Source organism: Ictidomys tridecemlineatus, chromosome 4, assembly GCF_052094955.1.
Source record: "Ictidomys tridecemlineatus isolate mIctTri1 chromosome 4, mIctTri1.hap1, whole genome shotgun sequence".
Classification (NCBI taxonomy): Eukaryota; Metazoa; Chordata; class Mammalia; order Rodentia; family Sciuridae; genus Ictidomys; species Ictidomys tridecemlineatus.
In genome coordinates, this window is record NC_135480.1 from 176,169,469 (window position 1) to 176,193,116 (window position 23,648).

Consider the following 23,648-nt stretch of genomic DNA (forward strand, 5'->3'; position numbering starts at 1 on the left):
GGGCCGGGAGAGATGTGAAGGGGCGGACTGGGCTTCGGGTGCTGCAAAGAGAGCTTGGGGAAGGACGCTGCAGACTTACATTGCGTGGCCCCAGAAGGGGTAGAAAACAGAATCGGTGGGCGGAAACTGCAAGGAGGCGTACTTGGGGGGTCAATACAAAGAAGCTTCTTCCAAGCACCCGAGTTATCTAACAGTGTAATGGGCTATTTCAGGAAGTGGTGTTTTCTTTGTGGACGTACACTTAGGGGCTGAACGACCCTGACCACTAGCTGAGGGCCAAATGATCACTGGGTGTATATATTAAATTAGTTATACGTAAAGGGCTTAGCATAAAGCATTCCACATAGTAAGTGCTGTGTAACAGTGTTAGTCGCTTCTGCTGCTGATTGTTATTATGGGCACAGAAGTGAACAAAGCTGTTATGGCTCCTATTCTGAAATTCTCTGGGGTAGAAGAGGCAGCAATCAAGTACCATTTAAATAACATGTTTAGCTGGGGGCGGTGGTGCACACCTGTAATCCCAGCGGCTCGGGAGGCTGAGGCAGGAGGGTCGCAAGTTCAAAGTCAGCCTCAGAAACTTGGTGAGGCCCTAAGCAACTTAGGGAGACCCTGTCTCTAAATAAAATCTAAAACGGAGCTGGGGATGTGGCTCACTGGTTAAGTTTTCCTGGGTTCAATCTGTGGTACCCACCCCGTCCCAATCAACACGTTTAAAATTTTGGCAAATGAAGGAACTCTAATTTAAAACTGATGATTGAAACAAACTGAAACTAGGAGCCCCCCCCCCAATCTGAAATTGGGAGTGACTTCCACAAGAATGGAGGCTGGGAGAGCTGCAAACCCCCACCATGTAGGTGCTAACACAGGAGGACAACTAAATCCTCAATGTTTATCACCTTTTTTGAGGGGGATATTGAATTCAGGGGCACCCAACCACTGAGCCGCATCCCCAGCCCTGTTTTGTATTTTATTTAAAGACAGGGTCTTACTGAATTGCTTGGTGCCTCAGCCTCTGCAACCACTGGTATTACAGGCGTGTGCCACAGTGCCGGGCTCCTATCACCTGTTTTTTGTTTCTATAAAATTATAACTGTGGGGCTGGAGGTGGGGAGAAGCAATCCAGCTGCCCCTGCCCCCCAGTTTGATCAAACTGCATAAAGTTCACTATTCATTTTTCCATCTTTTGTCTGTCACTTAAGTAGGCAGGCGGCTGAATCCAGCCAGCCGGACCAGGCAGGGTCTCTGAAATAGGTTGTTGGTAACAGAATCAAGGGTGGTTGTGGAAGACCTCTCAAATGAAGGTGAAGTTAGCCAAATTTAAAGACAGGCAAGGAAGGCCTGGGTGAAAGCTCTTCAGCCAGGGTAGATGGAGAAAAGATTGCTCCTTTGGGATATGTAAATGTCCAGTTTGTCTTAAGTTTTTTGAGTTATGGGGACAAGAGTGTGAGTGAGGTCAGAGAGGCAGATACTGACCAGATCATGCAGTCCTTAGTAGGCTCTGATAAAAACTTTAAAATTCTATGTAAAAGGAATCCACTGAAAAGGTGGAGGATGTGGGTGATCTGATACTTTTAAAAATAGTATGGCAGCATTATGTGGAGAAAAGACAATAATTTTAGAGTGGAAGGGAAATTGGTTACTAAGATTTGGACTGGAGTAATGGTAATGGGGGTGCAGAGAAATAGGTTGGGGATACATTATTTGAGGTAGTCAAACTTGGCTTGATGTGGAAAACTAGAGGGATTCCCAGTCTTCTAGTTAAATCTAGTAACTGCACCCACAGAGGTGCTATTTATTGAAATAGGAACTATTGTAAGGGGTGGATTTGGAGGTGGGGGAAGATCAAGAACTCAAATTTGGACTGTTAAATTTAAGATGCCTATGTATCATCAAATGGTGATTAAAGAAGCAACTGGACTCAGACCTCTAGATTTTAGAAAATATCAGTTACAGAAACCTAACCTACCAAGAATATTAAGAAACTGTTATACCAGGTTAAGGTTTAAAACAGCCGACCCCGTGGGCCCACTGACCTGTCAGTCCCTGATTCTATATTATTATGTATTCTTTTAAATTGTATTCCAGCTACTACTACTATATGATGAATTTGGTAGGACTTTGAAAGAGGCCTAAGTTACCTAAAATGTAGCTGGTTTTTGTTTTGTTTAGTGATGCTGGCAGTCGGACCCAGGGTCTTCCTTATGTGTGCTAGTCAAATGCTTTAATATTGAGCTACACTTCAGCCCTCGCTGCTCTTTTATAAATGGAAAAACAAAACACTATACCTGAAGATGATGATTTTTAAAAGTAAAGATGAAGCTGTACATAAAGCAGCCAGATAAAGAGAGACTACACTTAGGTCAGGTCAGATCAGAAACTCATACTACAATAAACTTGATGATTTATCTTATTATTGATGACTGGCAAAACATCACATTTAATCCTTTGAAGTGTCCCATTATATGAAATTGATAATCTTCACAAGATTGTCAATAAGGAATTAAAATCATGAGTTGCTGGTGTGCCAGTCAACATTGCTTTGACATCTTTATAAAATAGCCAAGCTCCTAACAATCTCCCTTCTACTTTCATGATGCACACCCCACTGTTGTGTATAATTAATATACATCAGTAAAATAAACTATAAAATAACTAAGAATTTCAAAGGAGCATAATAGCAGCTTTCTACTAGGGCATGCTGTCTGGCTTCTCCATTAGTGTTGCAAGTATTAAATGCCACATAGGAATTTTTGTTGTTGTTGTTGTTGGATTGGAGATGGAAGCCATGACAGTCTACCATGGAGCTACATCCCTAGTCTTTATTGAGACAGGGTTTCAGTAAATTGCTTAGAGCCTTGCTAAATAGCTAAGGCTGGCCTTGAACTTGTGATCCTCCTTCCTCAGTCTCCTAAGTAACTGGGATTACAGGCATGCACCACTATGCCCAGTGCTGTATGAGAGATTTGATTTTTTAAATATAAGTATTTAAATGTAAGAACATAATTTGCAAACTACAGTTGACTCCTCCCTTCTTTCTGCCCTCATCTGTCCTGTGCATGCCTCCATCTTGCTTCCTGTTGATTTTTCTCCTTCATTAAACTAGAGTAGATCTGTTTTTCTTTGTATTCTGGCAGGTAATTGGTGTACACTGTCAAATGAAGAAGGGAACATAGGTATCTCCTCAGCCATGTGAACTTTTAGAAAGATTAGACTCAGGCAGTGATTTATCCAGGGTCAACATAGTGGGTATCTGTCATCCTTTTTGGCTGCCCTTCAGGGATCTGAACTTCCTTCCTACAGTTGGGAGTTCCCCACTTATGAGCAGGGCATGCCTTTCACTATGGAAGTGGAAATTCCAGATATTCTGTTTTCCCTTTGCTTTTCCATGTGATTCCAATGCTACAAGTTAAATATTCCCCAGATTGAACTGAGATCCAGAGACACAACAAAGTCTCTGAAATAATTCTCTGGTGACCATGACAAGTGCAGCAAGTTCTTTAGAGTGACACTTGCTGGTTCAGGGATCTGTGCCTATACCCTTGGCAAAGTAAGTGGTGGCACCTAATGCTCAGTAGGGATGGTGTGCTGACCACACCAGGTCTGTGATCAAATGACAAAGGGTGATGTTCTAGTGGCCTGATTCTCCAGGCATCCTTGTGATGCTTAACTCTATAATCCTTTTAATTTTTTTCCCTTAAAGCTGCCAAAATTGGATTTTAATGCTTGCAACTGAAAAATCTGACTCATACAGTCATATAATAAAAGCTGATAACCTAGGAATCTGAACTCCTAATTGTAGTGTTCTTTCCCTACAGACCTCCACTTTCCAACAACCTACAATTTTTACATTTATTGATGTCCCTAAATCACTGTTTACTAAATTCACACTTTCATATGTAAGCTAATGAATGAACTTTTCCATTGCCTGTATGGTGAGGTAGCTTACCAGTGGAACATTCAGTTTCAAGTGCAGCAGAATCTTTGTCTGTGTATCTGCTTATGTAATTACTCCTCCCTCCCCCATTTTTGGCCTGTATAGACAAGTGGAAAATGGAAATATTACTAATGTGACTGAGAAAAAGATGAAAACTATTATACATGTTTAAAGTCAATCTTTAGCCTTACTAGAATGATCACTGGACTAAAATCAGCTGTTTTTAAAAAATATTTTATTAGTTGTTGATGGACCTTTATTTATTTATATGTGATGCTGAGAATTGAACCAAGTACCTCACACATGCTAGGTAAGCGCTCTACCACTGAGCCACAACCCCAGCCCCTAAAATCAACTGTTTTTATTGTTGTTTTTGTTTTGTGATCCTGGAGTACTCTAGGCAAGGGCTTTACCACTGAGGAGCTACACTCCCAGCCCCAGCTGTTTCATTTCTGAAGGAAACAAATTGTTAAGAATATGTTTTCCAACTCTGAAAATATTTCATCAGATGCTGTTTTTAAAAGATAAAAATAAATGATTTTATAATGTTTTGATGTCTCAGTAACAATTTTATTCAACTTTTCTTAAGTGTGATTTCTGTTTTTGTGAATTTGTACTGAAGTAGGCAACTAGCACCACATATGCATATCTATAATACTGAATGTTTACAAGTAGCATGTGATTAACAACTGTTCATTGTCCCCTCAGTGATGTCCAAAATGCAGAGGAGGAAAGACTGTTTTATTTCAAATTTATTATTTTTTTTTACAAAAAAAAAGTTACTGAGAGTTGTTTCTTGTACAGTGGAATTTGGAACTGCAGAATGTACACTAGCCAGCAGATGTCAGAGTGGGAACTGTTTCTTGAAATCAAGTATGAAAATATAATAAAATTTCTGGAAGGACTGAGGGCTTTTTGCTTTTTGTGCTTAATCCATTTCAGTCATACTGGTCTTCTTTCTTCCTCAAACACATTTGCTTTAACACTTTCAAAGGCTCCCACTCTTTTTTTAGGGTGCCGGGCACTGAACCCAGGGCTTTGCACATGTTAGGCAAGCACTCTACTAAGCTATACCTTCAGTTCTTCCCACTCTTTACCTTGCCAATTGCTTTTTGTCCAACTCTTAATTGATGTGTCTCTTCTTAAGACAGCCCTCCCTGCTTCTTCCCCAACCAAACAGGCCCAGGCTCCCCTATCCCATGTTCACATGGCTATCTGAACTTTATTTTCATAGCAGTTTTTATGATGAAAGATTAGCAATGGAATGATGTAATATCAGACTGATTCCCCTGCTAGATTGCAAGTCTCCTAAGGGCAGGGACCATGACTGAATTCTCTGCTATATGCCTCCTACTACACTGCCTGCCCCACTGCCATCACTGAACACAGTATGATTGTGAACACCTCCATTAGACAGACTGCAAATGTGTTTCTAAGGCCTTGGCAATAGATTGTATCCAGAAAGCTAGTACTTTACCCCTTTCAATTTAGTTGTTATTATCCCCCCAAAAAACAAATGCCAAATGTTTTCTCTGATATAAGGAGGCTGACTCATAGTGGGGTGGGGTGGGAGCATGGGAGGATTAGATGAATTCTCTGTAGGGAAGAGGAATGGGAGGGAAAGGGAGGGGGCAGGGGATTAGCAAGGGCAGTGGATGTGATGGACATCATTATCCAAAGTACATGTATTAAGAATCAAACTGGGTGTCAACCTACTTTATATATAAAGAGATATGAAAAATTGTGGTATATTTGTGTAATAAGAATTGTAATGCAAAAAAAGTACATGTATAAAGGCATGAATTGGCGTGAACATACTCTCTATATAAAGATATATGTGTACTCTATATGTGTAATAAGAATTGTAATGCATTCCACTGTTGTGTACTTAAAAAAATAAAATCAATAAAACTAAAAAAAATTATGTTTTATTCAGTTTATTCTTGGGCAGAAAAATATGAGACAGTACTTGAACTCAAATGTTTTTTCAGGAACAGGGAAGACAACAAACTTTTGTCCTATAGTGACAACACCTGTTAGAGAGTCTCCAATATTAATTTACAGTGAAGTATCCCTTGCACAACATGGTCCGCCTTGGTCATACTGGTTGTTAGTAAATTCAAGGAATAACTTTCCAAACATTTATTCTATCTTGCCTTCTGGAATACTTACTCCTTGACAGGACAACCTTTTTCATCTTTAACAACAGCTCTCTGACTTCCATCTCCATCTTCCCCAGGCCAAACACTCATAATCTTGTCAATCATTTCTCTAGCAGTTCCTTCAGTATTGAACTAACCCTCCTCTGGTAAGATGGCTACCCTTGAAGCATCTGTCAGGCCTGGAGACCTTAATACCACAATTTTACTAATGAAACCTAAAACTGCTTTCATTTTTAGTTGTGCCTCTAATTCCCAAATTTCAGAAATAGAGACCTTTCATTAAACTAATATACCAGGTAACCAGAGCAGTTCTTGAACTAATTAGATCACCTCAATGGTTCTGAAAAACAGATTTATGGTTCTAAGTCAAAAAGTCTTTGGAAAAAGCTTCCTAGGTGATTTGGTTTGCAACTTGTTTTGGAAAGCACCTCTGTATATGATGCCTGAAAGTATGTGACATATGTAATTCGGTACTCTTTCCTCTATTATATCTGAGCCTCTTCTGTGGCAGGGAGTCCATGACCACAAGGTACCAGTGTATGAAAATCCTTCCAACCCTCTATAGGAAGTGTTCTTTGATTCTCAAGTACATGACATCCATTTCCTATTTATTCTTAAAAGTAATGACTAGAAACTCAGTTATCCTTCTAACATAAAAGATAGATTACCTTAGAGTCCTTTTTCTACCAACAAATAAATATTAAAAATATGATATTTTACCATGTTATTTACACATGGAATTGAGAAGAAGCAAATAAAAGGAATATTTTGAGTCTAAATAATTTAGTGAAAAGATTCTAACCCTTCCCCTGCTGTACTCTGTAAACTTAGGAATGGGAAAATAATTAAGGGGGGATCTAAACCTGATATACTTAAGAAAGAAAACATGTTGAAACGGAAGAAAAGAAAAAACATTAAATACTTTGTTAAAGCAGGTACCCCCTTTAGTTAACAGAGACACTCAGTACCTTCTGTTTCTTTCTCTCAAAGGAAAAAAGGACCCAGAATGAAGGGGTCCTATTTTTCACAGTAAGATCATCAAAGGCAAATGGCAGCTGTGGTGAAGCAACAGCAACCAAGAGCTGGCTTCACCTTCAGGTAAGAGTGCTGCACCATGGGCACCCTTTAACTCATGAAAATAAATGAAAAGCAATTGCTCTTTCATGGTGGTAATTTGTAAAGCAGTTGAGTGCTTGCAAACAAAGTGAGGGGTAAGTTAAAGAGGAAAAAGTAATTGTTGCAGTAAATATTTTTCTCTTCCAACTTCTTCGGCAGCCTTGTGTCACTGACCTAATAGCACTTTATAAGAATAATTCTTTTCAACTTAATACCTCAAATAATCAGAGGCAATGCAACTTGACTTCTGTGAAGAAAGGCTCCCCTAAACTCCCACTGCTGTATCAGATCCTTCAGAAGTCTCCAGTTTCAGCGTTATCCCGTGAAATTAATTTGTTGATATCACAAAAACATTTGCACTTTCTTCCTAAATAAAGAGCATAAATTGTGGTGGAAGGTCCCTTCCAGGCTACTCCATGAACACTTAGTTGTAAAACCAAAAAATTCTAACTTACCACCTCTTGTGGTAATAGTCTGAAAGGTCACTGCTGGTAATTTCTCTCTCTGAAAGCAAAACACAATGAACGGGTTCTATTTTTCGCAGTAAGAACTACTCTCTCCATTCAAAATGAAGGAAAGATATTTAGGGCATTAGAGGTTTCAGGGTTATTGCTGCTTACAACTGTCCTCAGTGGATCTGACCCCTAGATTCCCTTCCTGCCTTCTCCTCCTCATGCAGCTTGTGTATCATCTCAGACATCCGTCAGTTCAAGTCATCCACATGGCAAAGGCACCATCCTGGATGAATCTAATTCTCCACCTTCTCCAAGTTTGCTTCTTGGCAGAGCAGTGCCAGTGAAAAATGCCACATTCAGTGCAACTGCAAATTATTGATCACCAATCTGGGGCTTACGATCACCTGACAGACAATCTTACCTTTTTCTAATTACCTTATTCTCACATTTCCCACAAATAATTATAACTACTCCATTCTAATTCTTTGATTTAACAAATATGGAGTGCCTACCGGTTTCCAGGAATCCATCTAAGTTCATAATGAATAAAACACACAGAGATTCCGGCCCTCATCAAGCATGTATTTAATAGGGAAAACAATTAACAAAATAATTAAGAAAAAATACATTAAATGATAAGAAAAATAAGGCAGGGAAGGGGGAGTATGAAATTCTGAACAGGCTGTAATTTTTAAAAATTATTAGAGTGTAGGGCTGGGGTTGTAGCTCAGTGGTACAGTGCTTGCCTCACATGCGTGAGGCCCTGGATTCAATCCTCAGCATCACATAAAAATAAATAAGATATTGTGTTCATCTACCACTAAAAAAATTTTTTAAAAAATAGATTATTAGAGTGTAACATAAATACAAAAAAATGCCATAAGCACATAGCTTGCTGGATTTTCACAAGCTGAAATATTCTATGGTCTATAAAGGAATTGGGTTAAAGCCTCACTCAGAAAATATCATTTGCTGGGCATGGTGGCACATGCCTATAATGCCAGTGACTCGGGAGGCCGAGGCAGGAGAATCCCAAGTTCAAAGCCAGCCTCAGCAATTTAGCAAGATGCAGTCTTAAAATAAAAAATAAAAAGGGTTAGGGATGTGGCTTAGTGGTTAAGCACCCCTGGGTACAATCCCTGATACCAGAAAAAGAAAGTTATTTAGACAAAGGCCTGGAGAAAGCAAGGCACTTGAAAATCAAGAGAAGAGCATTTCACACAGAGGAAACCTCCCATGCAAGGTCCTGAGGCAGCATCATGTCTGAGCTGTTTGAGGAAGCAAGAAGGCCAAGGTGGCTAGAGCACACTGAGGTAGAGTCTATAGAAGACGTGACTAAATTGTTCAGAATCTGTAAGTAACCATAAAGGCTGTTTGTTTGGGATGGGGCGGTGGCTCAGCGGTAGAGCACTCACCTAGCATGTGCAAGGCCCTGGGTTCAATCCTCAGCACCACATAAATATAAATAAATTAAATAAAGGTATTGTGTCCAACTACAACTAAAAACTAAAATATTTTTAAAAAAGACTGGTTTTTAGTCTGAGTGCAACAGGAAGACACTGGAGGGTTTTGAGTAACATTTTCTGACTAGGACCATTCTGATTGCTGTGTTATGAAAATATCGCACAGGAATAAGGGTGGAAGGCAGGATACTAGTTAAGAGGCTGTAGAAATAATTCAGAAGAGACAAGGGACACAGTGGTGCACACCAGTAATCCCAGTGACTCAGGAGGCTGAGGCAGGAGGATCACAAGTTGGAGGCCAGCCTCTGCCACTTAGTGAGACCCTATCTCAAAATTTAAAACAAAATGAGCCAGGGATGTAACTCAGTGGTAGAGTTGCCCCTAAGTTCAATCCCCAAAAGAGAGAGAGGGAAAAAGAAAAATCGGAAGTGAAATGACTGGACTGGATCATAGTAGTAGAAATGAAGTTGGTGAAGTCAGATTTTGATTGTAATTCAAAATTAGGACAAAAGGATTTTATGAGGGACTGGTGTGGGGTAAAAAAGAGGAATCAAAGATGATTATCAGGTCTGTGGTCTAATTAACTGGAAAGATAAAAATTATTTCCTGAGACTTAGGCACAGGTTGCATGAATGGAGCAAAGACAAGTACTTTGCTGTTTAGATAAGTCTGAAATTAAAGGGGGTAGGCTAGACTAGATTTAAAATTTGGGAGTTTACAGCCCAAAAATGGCACTCAGTACCAAGAGGCTGGATGAGAACAAGTTGATGTGGAATCTGTAGACAAAGAGGTCTGAGGACAGACACATGGGGCACAGCAATTCTCAAAGAAGGTGGAGAAATGAAAAGAAACCAGCAAAAAGAATCTGAGGAAGAGTGTTAGAGTAGAATTAGGAAAAGTGTTGTGATGAAAGGCCTGAGAGGTGTTTTCAACAATGGAGCAGTGTGTTAACTGCTTCTCCTGAAGGTGGGGGTCAGTGTCAACCTGGACAAGAGCAATTTCAGACTGATGGGGATGCAAGCCTGACTAGAAAGGGTTCAAGAGATAACGAGAAAGTAAATTAAGCATATTAGCAATTCTACTGAGGCATTTAACTATGAGAGCAGAGAAATGGAATAGCAGATGAAGACAGGCAAGTGGTAGATATTGTGGGAACCACCAACACCCAGCACCAGCATTCACTCCCCCTGTGGCTGGAGTGTTGGCTACTGAGAGCTCACAGCAAAGCTGCCTCCCCTTTCATACCAAGCAGCACACATCCACGATCAAGTCCTTTAGGGGTTCAAAGGCCTTGCCCCCTTGCCTGATGCAGGATTTCTCTGATGGGCCATCCTAGCATACAAGACATCCATGGGATGTCTAAAGCTACCACTGCAACTAGAGTGATCACATTCCCATCTGCTCAGGACTGAGGGATTTCCCAAGATTTAGGACTATGAATGGTAAAGCTGTGATAGTCCTGGATGGTAGGGCACCTAGTCAGAGGTGTATCACTTGTTTTACTCACTCCCTAAAAGGGTCTCTCCAAAGACGATTTGCACCATAATCTCAACATTCTCACCAGGGAACAGATAGACTTTAATCAGCTGGATTTTTGCCAGGAAGGTCAATGAAACCAGGGGGAGGAAACAGAACTGAAGGTGTATTCAAGAAAGATCACAATGATGAAATGTGAGCAGAGTCCTGGTAGGATGGGAGAAGAGAACAGATGGTAGGGTGAAGAGATTATAGGGCTCCATGGAGTCAACAAATTATTTGTGTTGGCTAAAAGAATGCTTTGAATTAAATCTAGGTAATGACTACAGAGTTGAGTGACTAAGGAAATGACCTCCCAAAGAAAGCAAATATTTGCACAAGGGAACTCTCAACTATTCCACACCAAATCTAAACCCTCATTGTATGTGGCAGACCTAATGCCCCCACCCCAAGATGCGCCCATGTCCTAATCACCAAACCTGTGAATTACCTCTTACAGCAAAAGGAACTTTGTGGATGTGATTAAGGATTTTGAGGTTCAGAGATTATTCTAGATTATTTGGGTGTTATGATGTTACCACAAGGGTCCTTACAAAAGGAAGAAAGTTCAGGCAGAGAAAATGTGACCGCATAAGCAGAGGTGGGAGTGAACAGCCTTCAGAGTGGAAGTGGCAAGGCAGAGTCTCTCCTAAAACCTCCACAAAGAAAGTAGCTCTCCTGAAACATGGATTTTAACCCCATGAAATCCATTTTAGACACCTGACTTCTAGGACTGCAGAAAATCCATCTGTTATTGTAAGCCAACAGGTCTGAAGGAATTCAACTAATACATTGGTGTACTTTCTTGTCTAAAACTTGTTCTACTCATTCCCTAAAGGGGAGCAGCAATAGGAAACTAAAACACTGACGCACTCCTTCTTCCTTTTCCTGTTTTGTAGACCCATTCTCTTCATACCTACATAAATTCCTCACCTGTTCTGTTATATTTTGCAACCTTTTATCTGCGGCCTATGTGCTCATTCTTGAAATATTTCCAACCCTGAATTATCACACACACACACACACACACACACACACACACACACACACACACACACACTTTCTCTCAGCCATACCATGGTTTTAATTAGCATCTAGCTAAAAGAAGCTCAATATTTATTTATTTCAAATCCAAGTGTTAGAAATATTTGGATATCCGAATGTCCTCTCAATTATCTCCATCTCATGAAAACTTGCAACTCAGGTCCGAAATTGAACACATTGTCTCCCCCTGAAACCCTATTCTTAGTTCAGTAATTGGTACCATCAACTCAGCTATTTAAGCCAGAAATCAGAGAGTCTTTCTTGATACTTTTCCTTCTTCACTTCACTGATTCAATATTGGTCCACTCATTTACCCCCTTAATTTTCCCCTTCAAATCCAGTCTTCATACACTGTGTCTAATGCTGTTTAAAGTGGGCAACTCTGAACTCCCCACCTTGAAAAACCTGGTGTGGTCCTACCTTCTCTACCTTTCCCCCAGATGACCAACTGACTCTTCAGGTCCCTAAAATCATTCCTTCAGAGAAGCTCTCTCCAGCAAGGTTAGATCTTTCAGATGTCAACTCACATAGCATCCTTTGGTAGATGAGAGACCTCAAAGGGCAGTCCCGTGACTGTCCATATCCCCAACTTTTAGCAAGGTGCCTTGTACACAGTAGGAATTGATAACTTTGATGAATAAATGAGTAACCTATAGGGCTCTGTAAAGCCCAGACTATAATAAATCATTTCCCTATATGATCTGCAATAGAGTAAATATCTCACCTTTCAAGTAATAAAACACTTCTGTGATTTGGTCACCATTTTATACTTTGCTAACTTCTCTTTTAACAAGGTAGTCCATAGGCCAAATCCAGCCAGCCATCTATTTTGGTAAATATATTGAGACACTGCCACACCCACTCATTTACATATTGTCTTTGGCTGTTTTCACAATTGCTTAAAACAAGAGTTTAGGCTAAAAAGCCTACCATTTGACCCTTAACAGAGAGTTTGCTCATCTCTGCCTTTATGGGTTCTTTGATGACTCAATTTATGAAGTGATCATATTAGAGTGACAGAGTAAAATGTCCAGCTGATTTCCTTTCTATACTATCTATAATACTGAACGGTGCCTGGATCTTACAGGTAGAGACACGCTTTACTTAAAAAAAAAAAAAAAAAAAAAAAAAAAGAGTGGGAAGAGAAAAATGTTCAGATTCCCGTATTCTTCCTTTGTGCCAAAGGAAGGTTCAAATTTACAGACTCCCAAACTACTGAACATTTTATTAACTGTAATGCTAATTTATTTCAAAGAGTAATGAAAAAGGCAGTTTTTATTCATTTTTTGGGGTCTCTATGAACCTTTATTTTATTTATTTATATGTGAATCGAACCCAGTGCCTCACCTATGCTAAACAAGCACTTTACCTAAAGGCAGTTTTTAAAAACTGTGCTACTGCCAGCAGTTGGGGACATTAACTTAAGTGGCCACATTTCTACCTATTAAAGTGGTATTTCTCTACCACGACCTGATTGTGGGGGATTAACATTCCTCTCTACCATCTCTTTTCTTCCAATGTTCCCATTTCAAGAGCATCCAATTTGCTATGGCTTTTTACTTACTATTTTACACTACACAGATTAAACAAACAAACAAAAAAAAACACTAAGCTATATATGTATATAGTCCAAATATTTCAAGTATTGAGATCTCTCAGAGGGTATGGCCTGAATTTTGAGAAACTAGTCAAAAACAAAATCATTAGATTTTTTTCATATCACATAACATTGGAATCCGAAGTAACAATCACACTTCCCCCCCTCTCCGCAAAAGCATCTAAGGATAGGATACCATAAGCAAACATTAAAAGTCCCCTAAGCCAGCTGCTATTTATTAGCCATACTGAAACTTTCAGAATCTCAACCTCTCCATCTGTTGAATGTCATCAATGATTGGTTAGAGCTGATTTCAGACAATGAATAATAATTTTGAAGTCTGTATACAATTAGAGGATCAGCATGCTACCTCCTAGCAACTGGAAACATGAATGAACTTGTTTAAGCAGTGAATGTCAACACAAATCGCTTCTAAACACATTACTCCAAACACTAACAATTAATAATATTTACCAAATGTCAACAATTGTGCCAACTGCCCTACTTGCATTTTCCCATTTAATTTTTACAATACTTTGAAGCAGGCAGATGTTTCTATTATCCTAATTTTACAGTTAAATAAAATGAAATTTAGAGGTTCACTTGCTGAAAGCCAATCATATCATAAGTATCAGAGTCAGGACTCAAAATCAAGTCAGCCTGTTTTTCAAGCCAGTATTCAAGAGCGTGATACTATATACTGTACCTTCTCAATTAAGTCAGAAATAGATATTAATGATTACCATGAAACAAAACAACAGGGTTCAAAAATTACATGCTGTCTGGGTAAAGATGGGATTCAGCACATGTACATACTTCTCCTTCCTGAAATTCCATTAAATGACAATAGTTTTTTGTCTGTTTTAAGGTGTAACAGAAAAGATAGAAGAAAAGATAATATCAACAAAAAGTTAAAAGCTGGAGAACAAATTACAAGTAGTAAATAACAGAGTAGACCCAAGGAAACTGAATTCTGAGCAAACAGTAGGAAAAGCTACTGAATCACAGAATTTCTTAAAGGCTCAGGAACTGGTGGTTTCATGTGTCTCTGGAAGTATAATGTGAACAGGTAGAGACCAAAACAAGAATTGATTAAAAGTCTAAGTAATCAGATACTCTCTGCAACTTTGTACACAGCTGAACAGCCTCCTTTTCCCAGCTCACTCTCCAAATTAGAAGTTTCTTTTCTACCTGGGCACAATGGAGGCTGAGCCAGGAGGATTCCAAGTTCAAGGCTAGCCTCAGTAACTTAGCAAGATCCTGTATCAAAATAAAAAATAACAAGAGCCATGTAGTTTAGTGTGGGTGTAGTTTAGGGGTAAATTCAATCCCCAGTTGTGTCAGGGAAAAAAAAGTTTATCTTTTGGAAATGAGTAAAACAGTTTGGGTTGTAGAAAGCTGGGCACTTTGGGCTGATATACTGTATTTAAAATGCAGAGCCTCAATAAGCGAACACACAGAGAATAGTGAGACACACAAAATATTCTGGGCTTCACCTCAGCCCTCTCCCTCACTTGGCTGCCAGGATACTGGCAAGTCATTCATTTTTCACTTAGGAGCTTGGGAGAGTCTTTGCTGAGGAATGACCAGTTCAATAGGAAATACCTAAAGAGAGGAACATAAAAGTTTTTCCAATTAAATGACCCAATAGATTGCCCTTCAGCAGAGCCCAGCATCAACAAACTCCATCTATTGAGAGTCTCTAATCAATTTGTTAGTATCCTATTTTTAAATATGAGCATACAACTAATGTCAAGCAAAATCAACAAAAGCAATTTTAGATAAAACTGGCTGACTATAGAGGAAAAAGAAAACATCAAATATAGCATCATCCTACAAATAGAGAAAGAGGGAAAATAAAAGGGGAAGAAATCATCAATAAAATTGACAAAATTTCTGAGAACTAAAGGACATAAGTTTCAAGTTTAAACTGGTTTAACAAGTGACCAGCACAGTAAATTAAAATAAAAACACACCAAAGTGTGTCAACATGGAACATAAGATACTATGAACAAAAGATTCTTGTTTCTAAGGGAGGAAAAATTTAGGTCTCCCAAAAAGGTCAGGCATCAGAATGGTTTCAGATTTCCCTGTAGCAACACTGAAACTTAGAGGCAATGGTTCAATGCCTTTTTCTGAAGGAAACAGCTTTCCAATCTAGAACTCTATATTCAGCAAATTATCAAATATGTGAATAAAATAAAGTCTTTTCAGACCAACAAGGTCTTAAAGCCACCTTTCCCCAAATTGAGAAAGGGCTCTATCAAAATAAAGGCATAAATGAAGAAAAGATAACAGAAAGCAAGAGATCCAATATCAGACAAGAGGAAAAGGAATTCTCACAATAAAGGCGAAAGGAGCTGAGTGCAGTGATGAGTGGTGCACAGCTGTAATCCCAGCAGCTCAGGAGGCTAAGACAGGAGAATTTGAGTTCAAAGCCAGCCTCAGCAACAGTGAGGCACTAAGCAACTCAGTGAGACCCTTTCTCTAAGTAAAATACAAAAAAGGGCTGGAGATGTGGCTCAGTGGCTGAGTGCCTCTGAGTACACCCCTGGGTACCTCCCACCAAAAAGCGATCAGAGTTCCCAGGTTATAGCCATTTGTCAGTCACAGAAGGTTATCAGTCTAGAATGGGGCAGATCAGAAGGCTCCAGGAAAAATTTATTCAGGAAGATGAAACTGGGTGCCCAATGAAACCAACAATGTGTGCAATTTAGACAAATGGCAAAAAGTTTCATTAATTTAGAGGAAAGTTCATAGAAAAATGAAGCCATGGGGGGGAAAAATTCATCAGTAGTCAATGAGCAATTCCTATAACAGAAAAACAATGAAGTAACAATACCATCATGCTATTTAGAAACACAAATAGCTAAAAAGGGATGAGTGTAGTTGCCTCAGGGGAGGATTATCCCCTTATGTCAACAAACCTGGAGGACTATTTGACTTAAGAATATGGCATTTTTCTCCTTTGGTGGTACTACATGCACTCAGCATCAAGCAGTACTATTGCTTTCACAAAGACTGCTTGGCAGTAGAACTTAACATTACTTTATCAGGATTAGCAAATTATCAAATTCAAGACAAAAAGAACAATTTAATTATTACAATGTTGTAATAATCTCACCAGTGATTGTTGTTTATCAGCAGAAAGTGGGATAAGAAAAATAAAAACCCAAATTTTCTTAATTGCTATGTTTATTAAAAATATAGACTAATAGTCCTGTGATTAAATGTCATTGTGGTTGGGTGCTGACTTCATAAGACATAATTGTAAGGGCCTCTTCACAAATATACTCTGGACAGAAGTAAAAATGTAAACAGAAATGACTGACAAGACAGTGCCATTTCAGACATAATCCCCTTATAATTAATGAAAGGGAGTTTGACACTATTTACAATCATACCAACATTCAGAGGCCAAGTATCACAAGCATAAGGTCACACTATAATTACAAGATGTCTTTTCATACTTTCCAAATTGTTGTATATTTTAGCTATGAAGGTCAGTAATCATAGCCCAACTTGTTCTTAATAAGTAGAATTTTTATGTCCATTCAATCAAAGAGTCTCTTACACCATTCTGGGCCCATTCATTTGCAGATAGGAGGAGAAACTGTAACCAGGTTCTTCATATCATGCATGTACACGTGATGTCCAATCTTCATATGCTGTCCAATTTCTTTAAGATAAATGGAGCTTAAATAAAACAAAACACCCAAAATTAGTTTCCAGGTCTATCAGTCCCCAGGCTACATGTCAGAAAAGACTTGGGGGTGGAGATTCTTATAGGTTTAATTGAACATGTTTTTGAAAACAACTCTAAATGATGGTAAGGCCTCTGCTTGTAAAAAATAAGCAAGAGATTTCCCACCTTCCAAAGCAGCTCATTTCAGTGCCATTCAACTATAATTACTATAAAGTTCATTGTTATTCTATTTAAAATTTTTCATCCAGGTAGTTCTCCCCCTTAGGGCCATAAAGATGTACTCCAGCCGTCTTTCAAATGACAATCCTTTACTTTAGTGATTTATTTTAACTGTAGAAGGAACTCTAAAGACTCATTTGATCCTGCCATCTTGATGGCTGCTCTTAGCTAGGGGACATCCTGCATTTAAGGCAGGAGAATGGTAGCTGCAAAGAAGACAAAAAGTTTCTGGAATCAATCAACTCTAGGCTCTGCTTGTTATGAAAAGTGGAAAGCATGTGCTGGGGTACAAACAGACACTGAAGATGATCAGACAGGGCAAAGTGAAACTGGTCATCCTCCCCAACAACTGTCCAGCTTTGAAGAAATCTGAAACAGAGTTCTATGCCATGTTGGCCAAAACTGGTGTCTATCACTACATTGGCAACAATAAACTGGTGTCCATCACTACATTGGCAATAATATGTAATTGGGTACAGCGTGCAGAAAATACTACAGAATATGCACACTGTCTATCACTGATCCAAGCGATTCTGATATCATTAGAAGCATGCCAGAACAGACTGATGAAAAGTAAAACAAACAAAATTTCTCTTTATTTATTTATTTTTCGAATTTTTAATATATATATTTTTTTAGTTATTGGCAGACACAACATCTTTGTTTTGTATATGGTGCTGAGGATCGAACCCGGGCCGCACGCATGCCAGGCGAGCGCACTACCGCTTGAGCCACATCCCCAGCCCAATCATATAAATTTAAAGAAGTGATATTATTGTCCAGTGTAAAAAGTGCTGTGGTCACAAAAAAATAAAAATAAAATAAACAGATGAACTTCTTTCTTAATATACACACTTAAAACATTTTATTAATATGAAACTAAGCTATTGAGATCTGTTGGAAGTTGGTAAAGTCAGTAATACATCCAACCTTCTCTACTAATTCTTAATGGGGGGAAAAATCCACAAGAAATGATGAGTGGATAAACAAAACTCGGTATATCCATACATTGGGACCTTAATCAAATATAAAAAAAGGTTCTGTCACAAGCTGCAAGTTGGATGAACCTTGAAAACGTGCTAAGTGAAATAACAGACACAAAAGGTCACATATTATGTAATTCCTCTATATGAAATATCCATAAAAGGCAAATCCATACAGAAACTGCAAATAAGTGGTCGCCAAGGACTGGAGAAAGGGGGAAATGGGGTTACAGATTATGGACATAGTATTTTTTTTTTTTTAGAAGAAAAGACAACGTTTCTAAAATTGATTGTGATGATGACTGCACACTTCTGACTATGCTGAAAACCAGTGAATTGTGCACTTTAAATATGGTTGTGTCATATACAAAATTATGTCTCAACCTAAAATGTGATAATAAGTAATTACAATTAAAGGCAAAAATCATTAAGAAGAAAATATTTTACTAGCAGCTAGATCAACAACAACAAGTTAGGAGGAAATAAGTACATTTGGGAGTTATAAAAAGTTCTCAAGGGGACTAGGGTTGTATGTAGTTCAGTTGTAGAGTGTTTGCCTAGTACATGTGAGGCACTGGGTTTGATCCTCAGCACCACATAAAAATAAATAAATAAAATAAAGGTATTGTGCCCACCTACAACTAATATATATATATATACATGAATGAATGAAACTTCTTGAATGAGCAGTATTATTTTGTGTTTCTATTCCCCAAAGCTCCCTCTCCTGGGGAAGCAGAGCAATACAGGGAAAGAGTACCCAGTAAAGAAACATCTGAATGAGAGAGACCTCAGCCTCAATGAGTTCAGACTAGGCCTAACAAAAGTCTTCTACAGCATGACCTTGGTATGGCCTTCAGTGATTTGACTTTCCCTGCCTCTCCATTCAGACCAGACAACAATATACAAATTTATAACAATGAAAAGGATACTGTACTAAGAATGAAGTGACAGCGGCAAGTCATTTCTGAAACAACAATAAAATTAGAGAACTGCTCTATAAAGCTGCTTCCAGTTCTTATATTCAGTGTACTGTAATCCTATGCTTTATGTTCCATTTTAAAATCCACCAGTCACTTACAAAAAAGGATACAAAGAATCTTAGGCCCTACTGTCCTCAAAGAGTCACTGTCAAGACCGATTAATGGATGTAACTTTCTGCCAACTGTAGAGATCAAATAGTTTTCTATTCCCACCAATCCTATAAACTCGTTTTCCTCTCATTCCTTCCCCCAGAAGCAATTATTTATTTCACCTTCTGTACAAATAAACAGCAAGGAAGCAAAACCTTTTGCATTTCAATGGTCGGCACTACAGGAGGAAAACCTGGCACGGAGTTAAGAGCTTCGGATTCTAGGTCAAGCCCATTCACTGAATAGCTGGATGACCTTGGCCAGCCATTTCCCTAACTTTGGCACTGTTTCTTGGTCTCCAAAATGAGAGAACTGCTCTAGGATAAGCTTTGAAGCTCTTTGCACTCACTGTTGAGGTTGGGCGAGCTAGGATGAGCTAACCTCGCGCGCAGGGACACGACCACGTGCGCTTCGGTGTCTCAGTCAGACCCGCAGACTCTAGACTGTCGTCGCCCTCGACGCGCACACCTCTTGCTCCCGTGACGGCTCAGCTCGGCTTAGCTCCCCAAGGCCTCACAACGGCCTGGGGAACTAGAGGTGGCTGGGCGGTGTCGGCAAGGTGGTCTTATGGTCACAGCCCGGGAGGACACTTACTGACTCTCAACAGGGCCACGTAGATAAGGAAGTTCCGTATGGAGGAGATCACGTCCTCACGCATCTTCCGCTTCATCTCCTCCGGGTCCAGCTTCGGTGCAAGGCCCTCGATCCGGAACATCGCCGCTCAGCCTCACCAGCTTCCAGCTGCAGCGTTCAGCACTCCTGTCCTCACTAGCCGCCTTGCACCCGGAACTCGGCCTAACCCTACTTCCTGTTCCCGCCCCTCGTTTCCGCGCGAGGCGACGGGAGCCTGCGAGGAACAATCCTCATCCTAATCCAGTGGCTCTGAAGACGGGCGTCCTGAAGGGGGCAGCAGCAATCTTAGCTACCAAGCCTCGGGCTCCTGAAAGCTGTTTCTTAAATATTCTCTGCCTTTAGCCAAAAAGTGCCACCCTGCAAAGAGGTTTCAAAGCCTCCCGGTAAGGGGCTATGCGCATAGGTTCTACCATAAATAATAGCTGACATTTATTGAATACTCAATACGCTTCTCCCTGAATTACGTATTTATTTCCCAACACAAACGTGCTTTAAAATACTTCAGGTAAGGAAAAAAGTGTTGGGGAAGAGAGATGAAATTTTAGCAAGTATTGAAAACTACTTAAGCTGGTGATTGGTATATTATTTTGGTTAATTATTCTAGTCTTTCAAACTTGAGTGTTTGAAGTTTTCTCTGATTTAAAACAAAAAGGCAAAGCTGGTGAAACTTGCCAGAGACAGGGTTTTTAATATTTTCCATATTATTGCTGTATTCTCATTTCTGTAGTTACAAAGTATTATATAGGCCTAGTAATAAACAGCCTGTGTAATGTAAACCAAGTTCAAAACTGATCAACATTTACATATTGGGAGAAGGCAGCTCAGAAACCAAATGCACTAAGTCATTATATTACTGTTATTGACACCTTAACCCAGGGACCCTGCCTGGATCCCAGCTGGCTGAATTCAGCGCCCCAATGCATAAGAAGTAGTTCAATTTTATAACAGAGCCCTCCCAAACAAATCACCATAGGTCTCTACTCCTCTTAGTGTTTATTCCAAACAAATTGGCACTTGACAATCCCTACCAAACAAATAGTTCAAGAAAGAACTCTAAATTGATTTCAGAGAAATACCAAATTGTATAAAAAGCTCCAGAACAAACAGAACTCTCAATTCATTTCATAGAAATCTTGAGTGGGCTAGAAAGCTCCAGAAGACAGGTAAGAAAGGATAAGGTTCAACGTGCATTGCCAGTGAGACTAGGGGACAGTCAAACTTTGGGCCCATAGATTATTTAAAAAATTATTTTTCCATTTTATTAAAGTGGCAAAGGGCAGTTGGCACTTGTTTGAAGGAAAAGAAGGAAAGTCCCACAATTTAAATTCACTTTCATATTAGTTCCCTTCCTCTAGAGTAGGCTAGCCACAGGTGGCATTATAGTCCCAGCATGTGGTGTCCCTTCTGTTACCTATGGCCTAGCCCAGGGACCTTATCTGGATGCCAGCTGGCTGGATTTGGTTGCCTGCCCACATAAAAAATAGATAAAAGATGGAAAAACTGGTCAGTTCAATCAAATTGCATAAAGTTCACTATTCATTTTTTCCACATTTTATCTATTTCTTAATCATCAGGTGGCTGAATCCAAGCAGGGTCCCTGGGCTAAGCTATAGATAATATTGCTGAAGTGAAGGGGCAAGGTTCTACTGCAGATAATTACATTGTCAAGTTGAATTCTCTTTCCTCTGCACACTACTGATACTGGTAGTTTTAACAGTTAGTACCTGCAAGTGTAGACATTCCTGGAGTCAGAAAATAGGAGTTTAAGGCAATCAGACTTTCTGTCACAAAATCATCAACCCATTGTTAATAGGCTGTTTGTTACCTTGAGTTATAAATGCCAACTAGCTGTATATAATTTCCAGACATGAACCAGATGACTGCAAATTTACTCACAAAATTGATTTATTAGAATGTTTCTTCTTGACAGCACATTGCATTGCAACAGTGAATATATATATATATATATATATATATATATATATATATATATATATATATATATTTGTAGGTGACACAATACCTTTATTTTATTTTTATGTGGTGCTGGGGATTGAACCCAGTGCTTCACTCATGCTAGGTGAGCACTTTACCACTGAGCCACAACCCCAGCCCCAACAATGGATTTTTAATAAGTTAAAAACAATAATTTATAATTTATCAATTAACTGTGGCAACTAATAACTGTAAGCTTTGCCACCCACCTTCATGATTGACAGAATGAAAAACACTGGGTGAGAAAAAGAACTCATCTGCTTATCCAAACTTAAGTAAGCTTTTGCATCTATAATTCATGCAGTGGAATAGCACAGGCAGCTCTGGAATGGGAGAGGCTGACACCCAAGAAATAGCCTCCAGTCAGCCATTTGTGAATGTTTGGAAAATCTTTGCTGATTCTGGGAAGCAGCAGGGGCCACAGAAATAATTTGATCAGGAAAACCTTAGACATGGTCCTTAGATCTGACACCACCACTCACTGTCTATGTGAAAAGGAACAAGTCTCTTTTTCACTACAACTTTACTTCTTTAGTTGTAAAGGGAGGACATAGGATTAAATGTTCCTGACAGTTCCTTCCAGTTCTAATAGTATATGCATTTTGAATTCTAATCATGACATCTAGGACATAGTGATTGGGAGTGTATGGATATCATCAATGTGGTCAGAGAGCAAAATAGCCACTATGTACATTTGCCATTGTAGGAAGAATAAGGCACATCTGATCCATCCGAATGGTGAGGCAAAACAGATTGGGAAGTAAGAAGTTCTTATTCTGATGTTCTTATTATATGATTCTAACTTAGACCCTAATGCTGGTCTAATTTAAATAAACAATTCACCTATGGAACTACCATATTATTTTCTTTACTGAGATGCTTTTGAGTAACTTGCCTGGATTTTTAGGGAACCAAAGAAGGGAGAAACTACCCACAATCAGATTTCTTGTTCAAAGAACAGGTTTTTAAACTTTGAATTTTATTCAACTAATTCTAGGTTAAATAGGTACCAGTAACTTGGCAGATAATGTATTAAACCGCGAGCCTGTTAAAAGGCAGAGTTATTCTTATTCTCACAACAATGTTTTAGAAAGGTCTGGTGCTTGCCTGCCTTTTGAGACAGAGGAGGGTAGTGGATAGAAATGTAGAGCAGCTGTATCTTGGAATGAGAGACTGGTTCTGAATACAGTCTAGGAAGGTGAACTTTCTGTCTCAGATATGTTCATTCTGGTAAACTTGGCCTTCCCCCTTTGCATGCCCTTCTCTAGTTGTAATAAAGGAAATTCATTAAAAGAGGTTAGGATCCTTTCGTTGCCTTTTTAAAAATGTGCTTATTCACGTATTTGGCATATAGGTGGTGGTATTGACCAGTTACAGAGGGTTTAGGTGAGGCAAGTTGAGAAAACTTGCTTCAGGCAGTCAACATTGTGTTGAGCTGTTTCACATATTACATCCTTTATTTTTCATCATTGGGATAATGAAAAGTTTGGGCCTAAGCTTTAAAGTCACCTGCAGCTCTAAGATGCTTCACTTTTGCTCATTTTTCCTTTTCTGTGTACATAACCTTGAACTAAAGGCTAAGAACAACCGATGTATTTGGATTTGCCATGAAAGGCAAAAATAAAATATGCACACATAATTTAATATTGTTATTTATATTATTTGGTCTGATCACAGAGGAAATGGCAGCTGA

General features: G+C 39.1%; 1 protein-coding gene across 2 annotated transcripts; it reads right to left on the reverse strand.

Moving 5' to 3' along the window:
* Positions 1–16,463: 16,463 nt before the first annotated feature.
* On the reverse strand, positions 16,464–20,146 carry Tomm5 (translocase of outer mitochondrial membrane 5). Of its 2 annotated transcripts, none has more exons than XR_013438180.1 (2): positions 19,709–19,915; positions 16,464–16,982 (listed from the first exon to the last, which is right to left on the reverse strand). XR_013438180.1 is itself a non-coding variant. In XM_005326296.3 (2 exons), the coding sequence occupies exons 1-2, from the start codon at positions 20,040–20,042 to the stop codon at positions 16,948–16,950; spliced, it is 156 nt and encodes a 51-aa protein (XP_005326353.1). In that variant the 5' UTR covers positions 20,043–20,146; the 3' UTR covers positions 16,464–16,947. The 2 variants fall into 2 exon arrangements, 1 of the variants encoding a protein (XP_005326353.1); XM_005326296.3 differs by lacking the exon at positions 19,709–19,915 and adding an exon at positions 19,922–20,146.
* Positions 20,147–23,648: the final 3,502 nt, after the last annotated feature.

Bases quoted from the DNA above. Each gene is read 5' to 3' on its own strand.
- Tomm5 (XM_005326296.3), bottom strand. From the start codon at position 20,042: ATGTTCCGGATCGAGGGCCTTGCACCGAAGCTGGACCCGGAGGAGATG. The intron at 16,983-19,921 runs GTAAGTGTCCTC...GTTTTATTTAAG, and splicing joins CGTGGCCCTGTTGAGAGTCA to CTCCATTTATCTTAAAGAAA.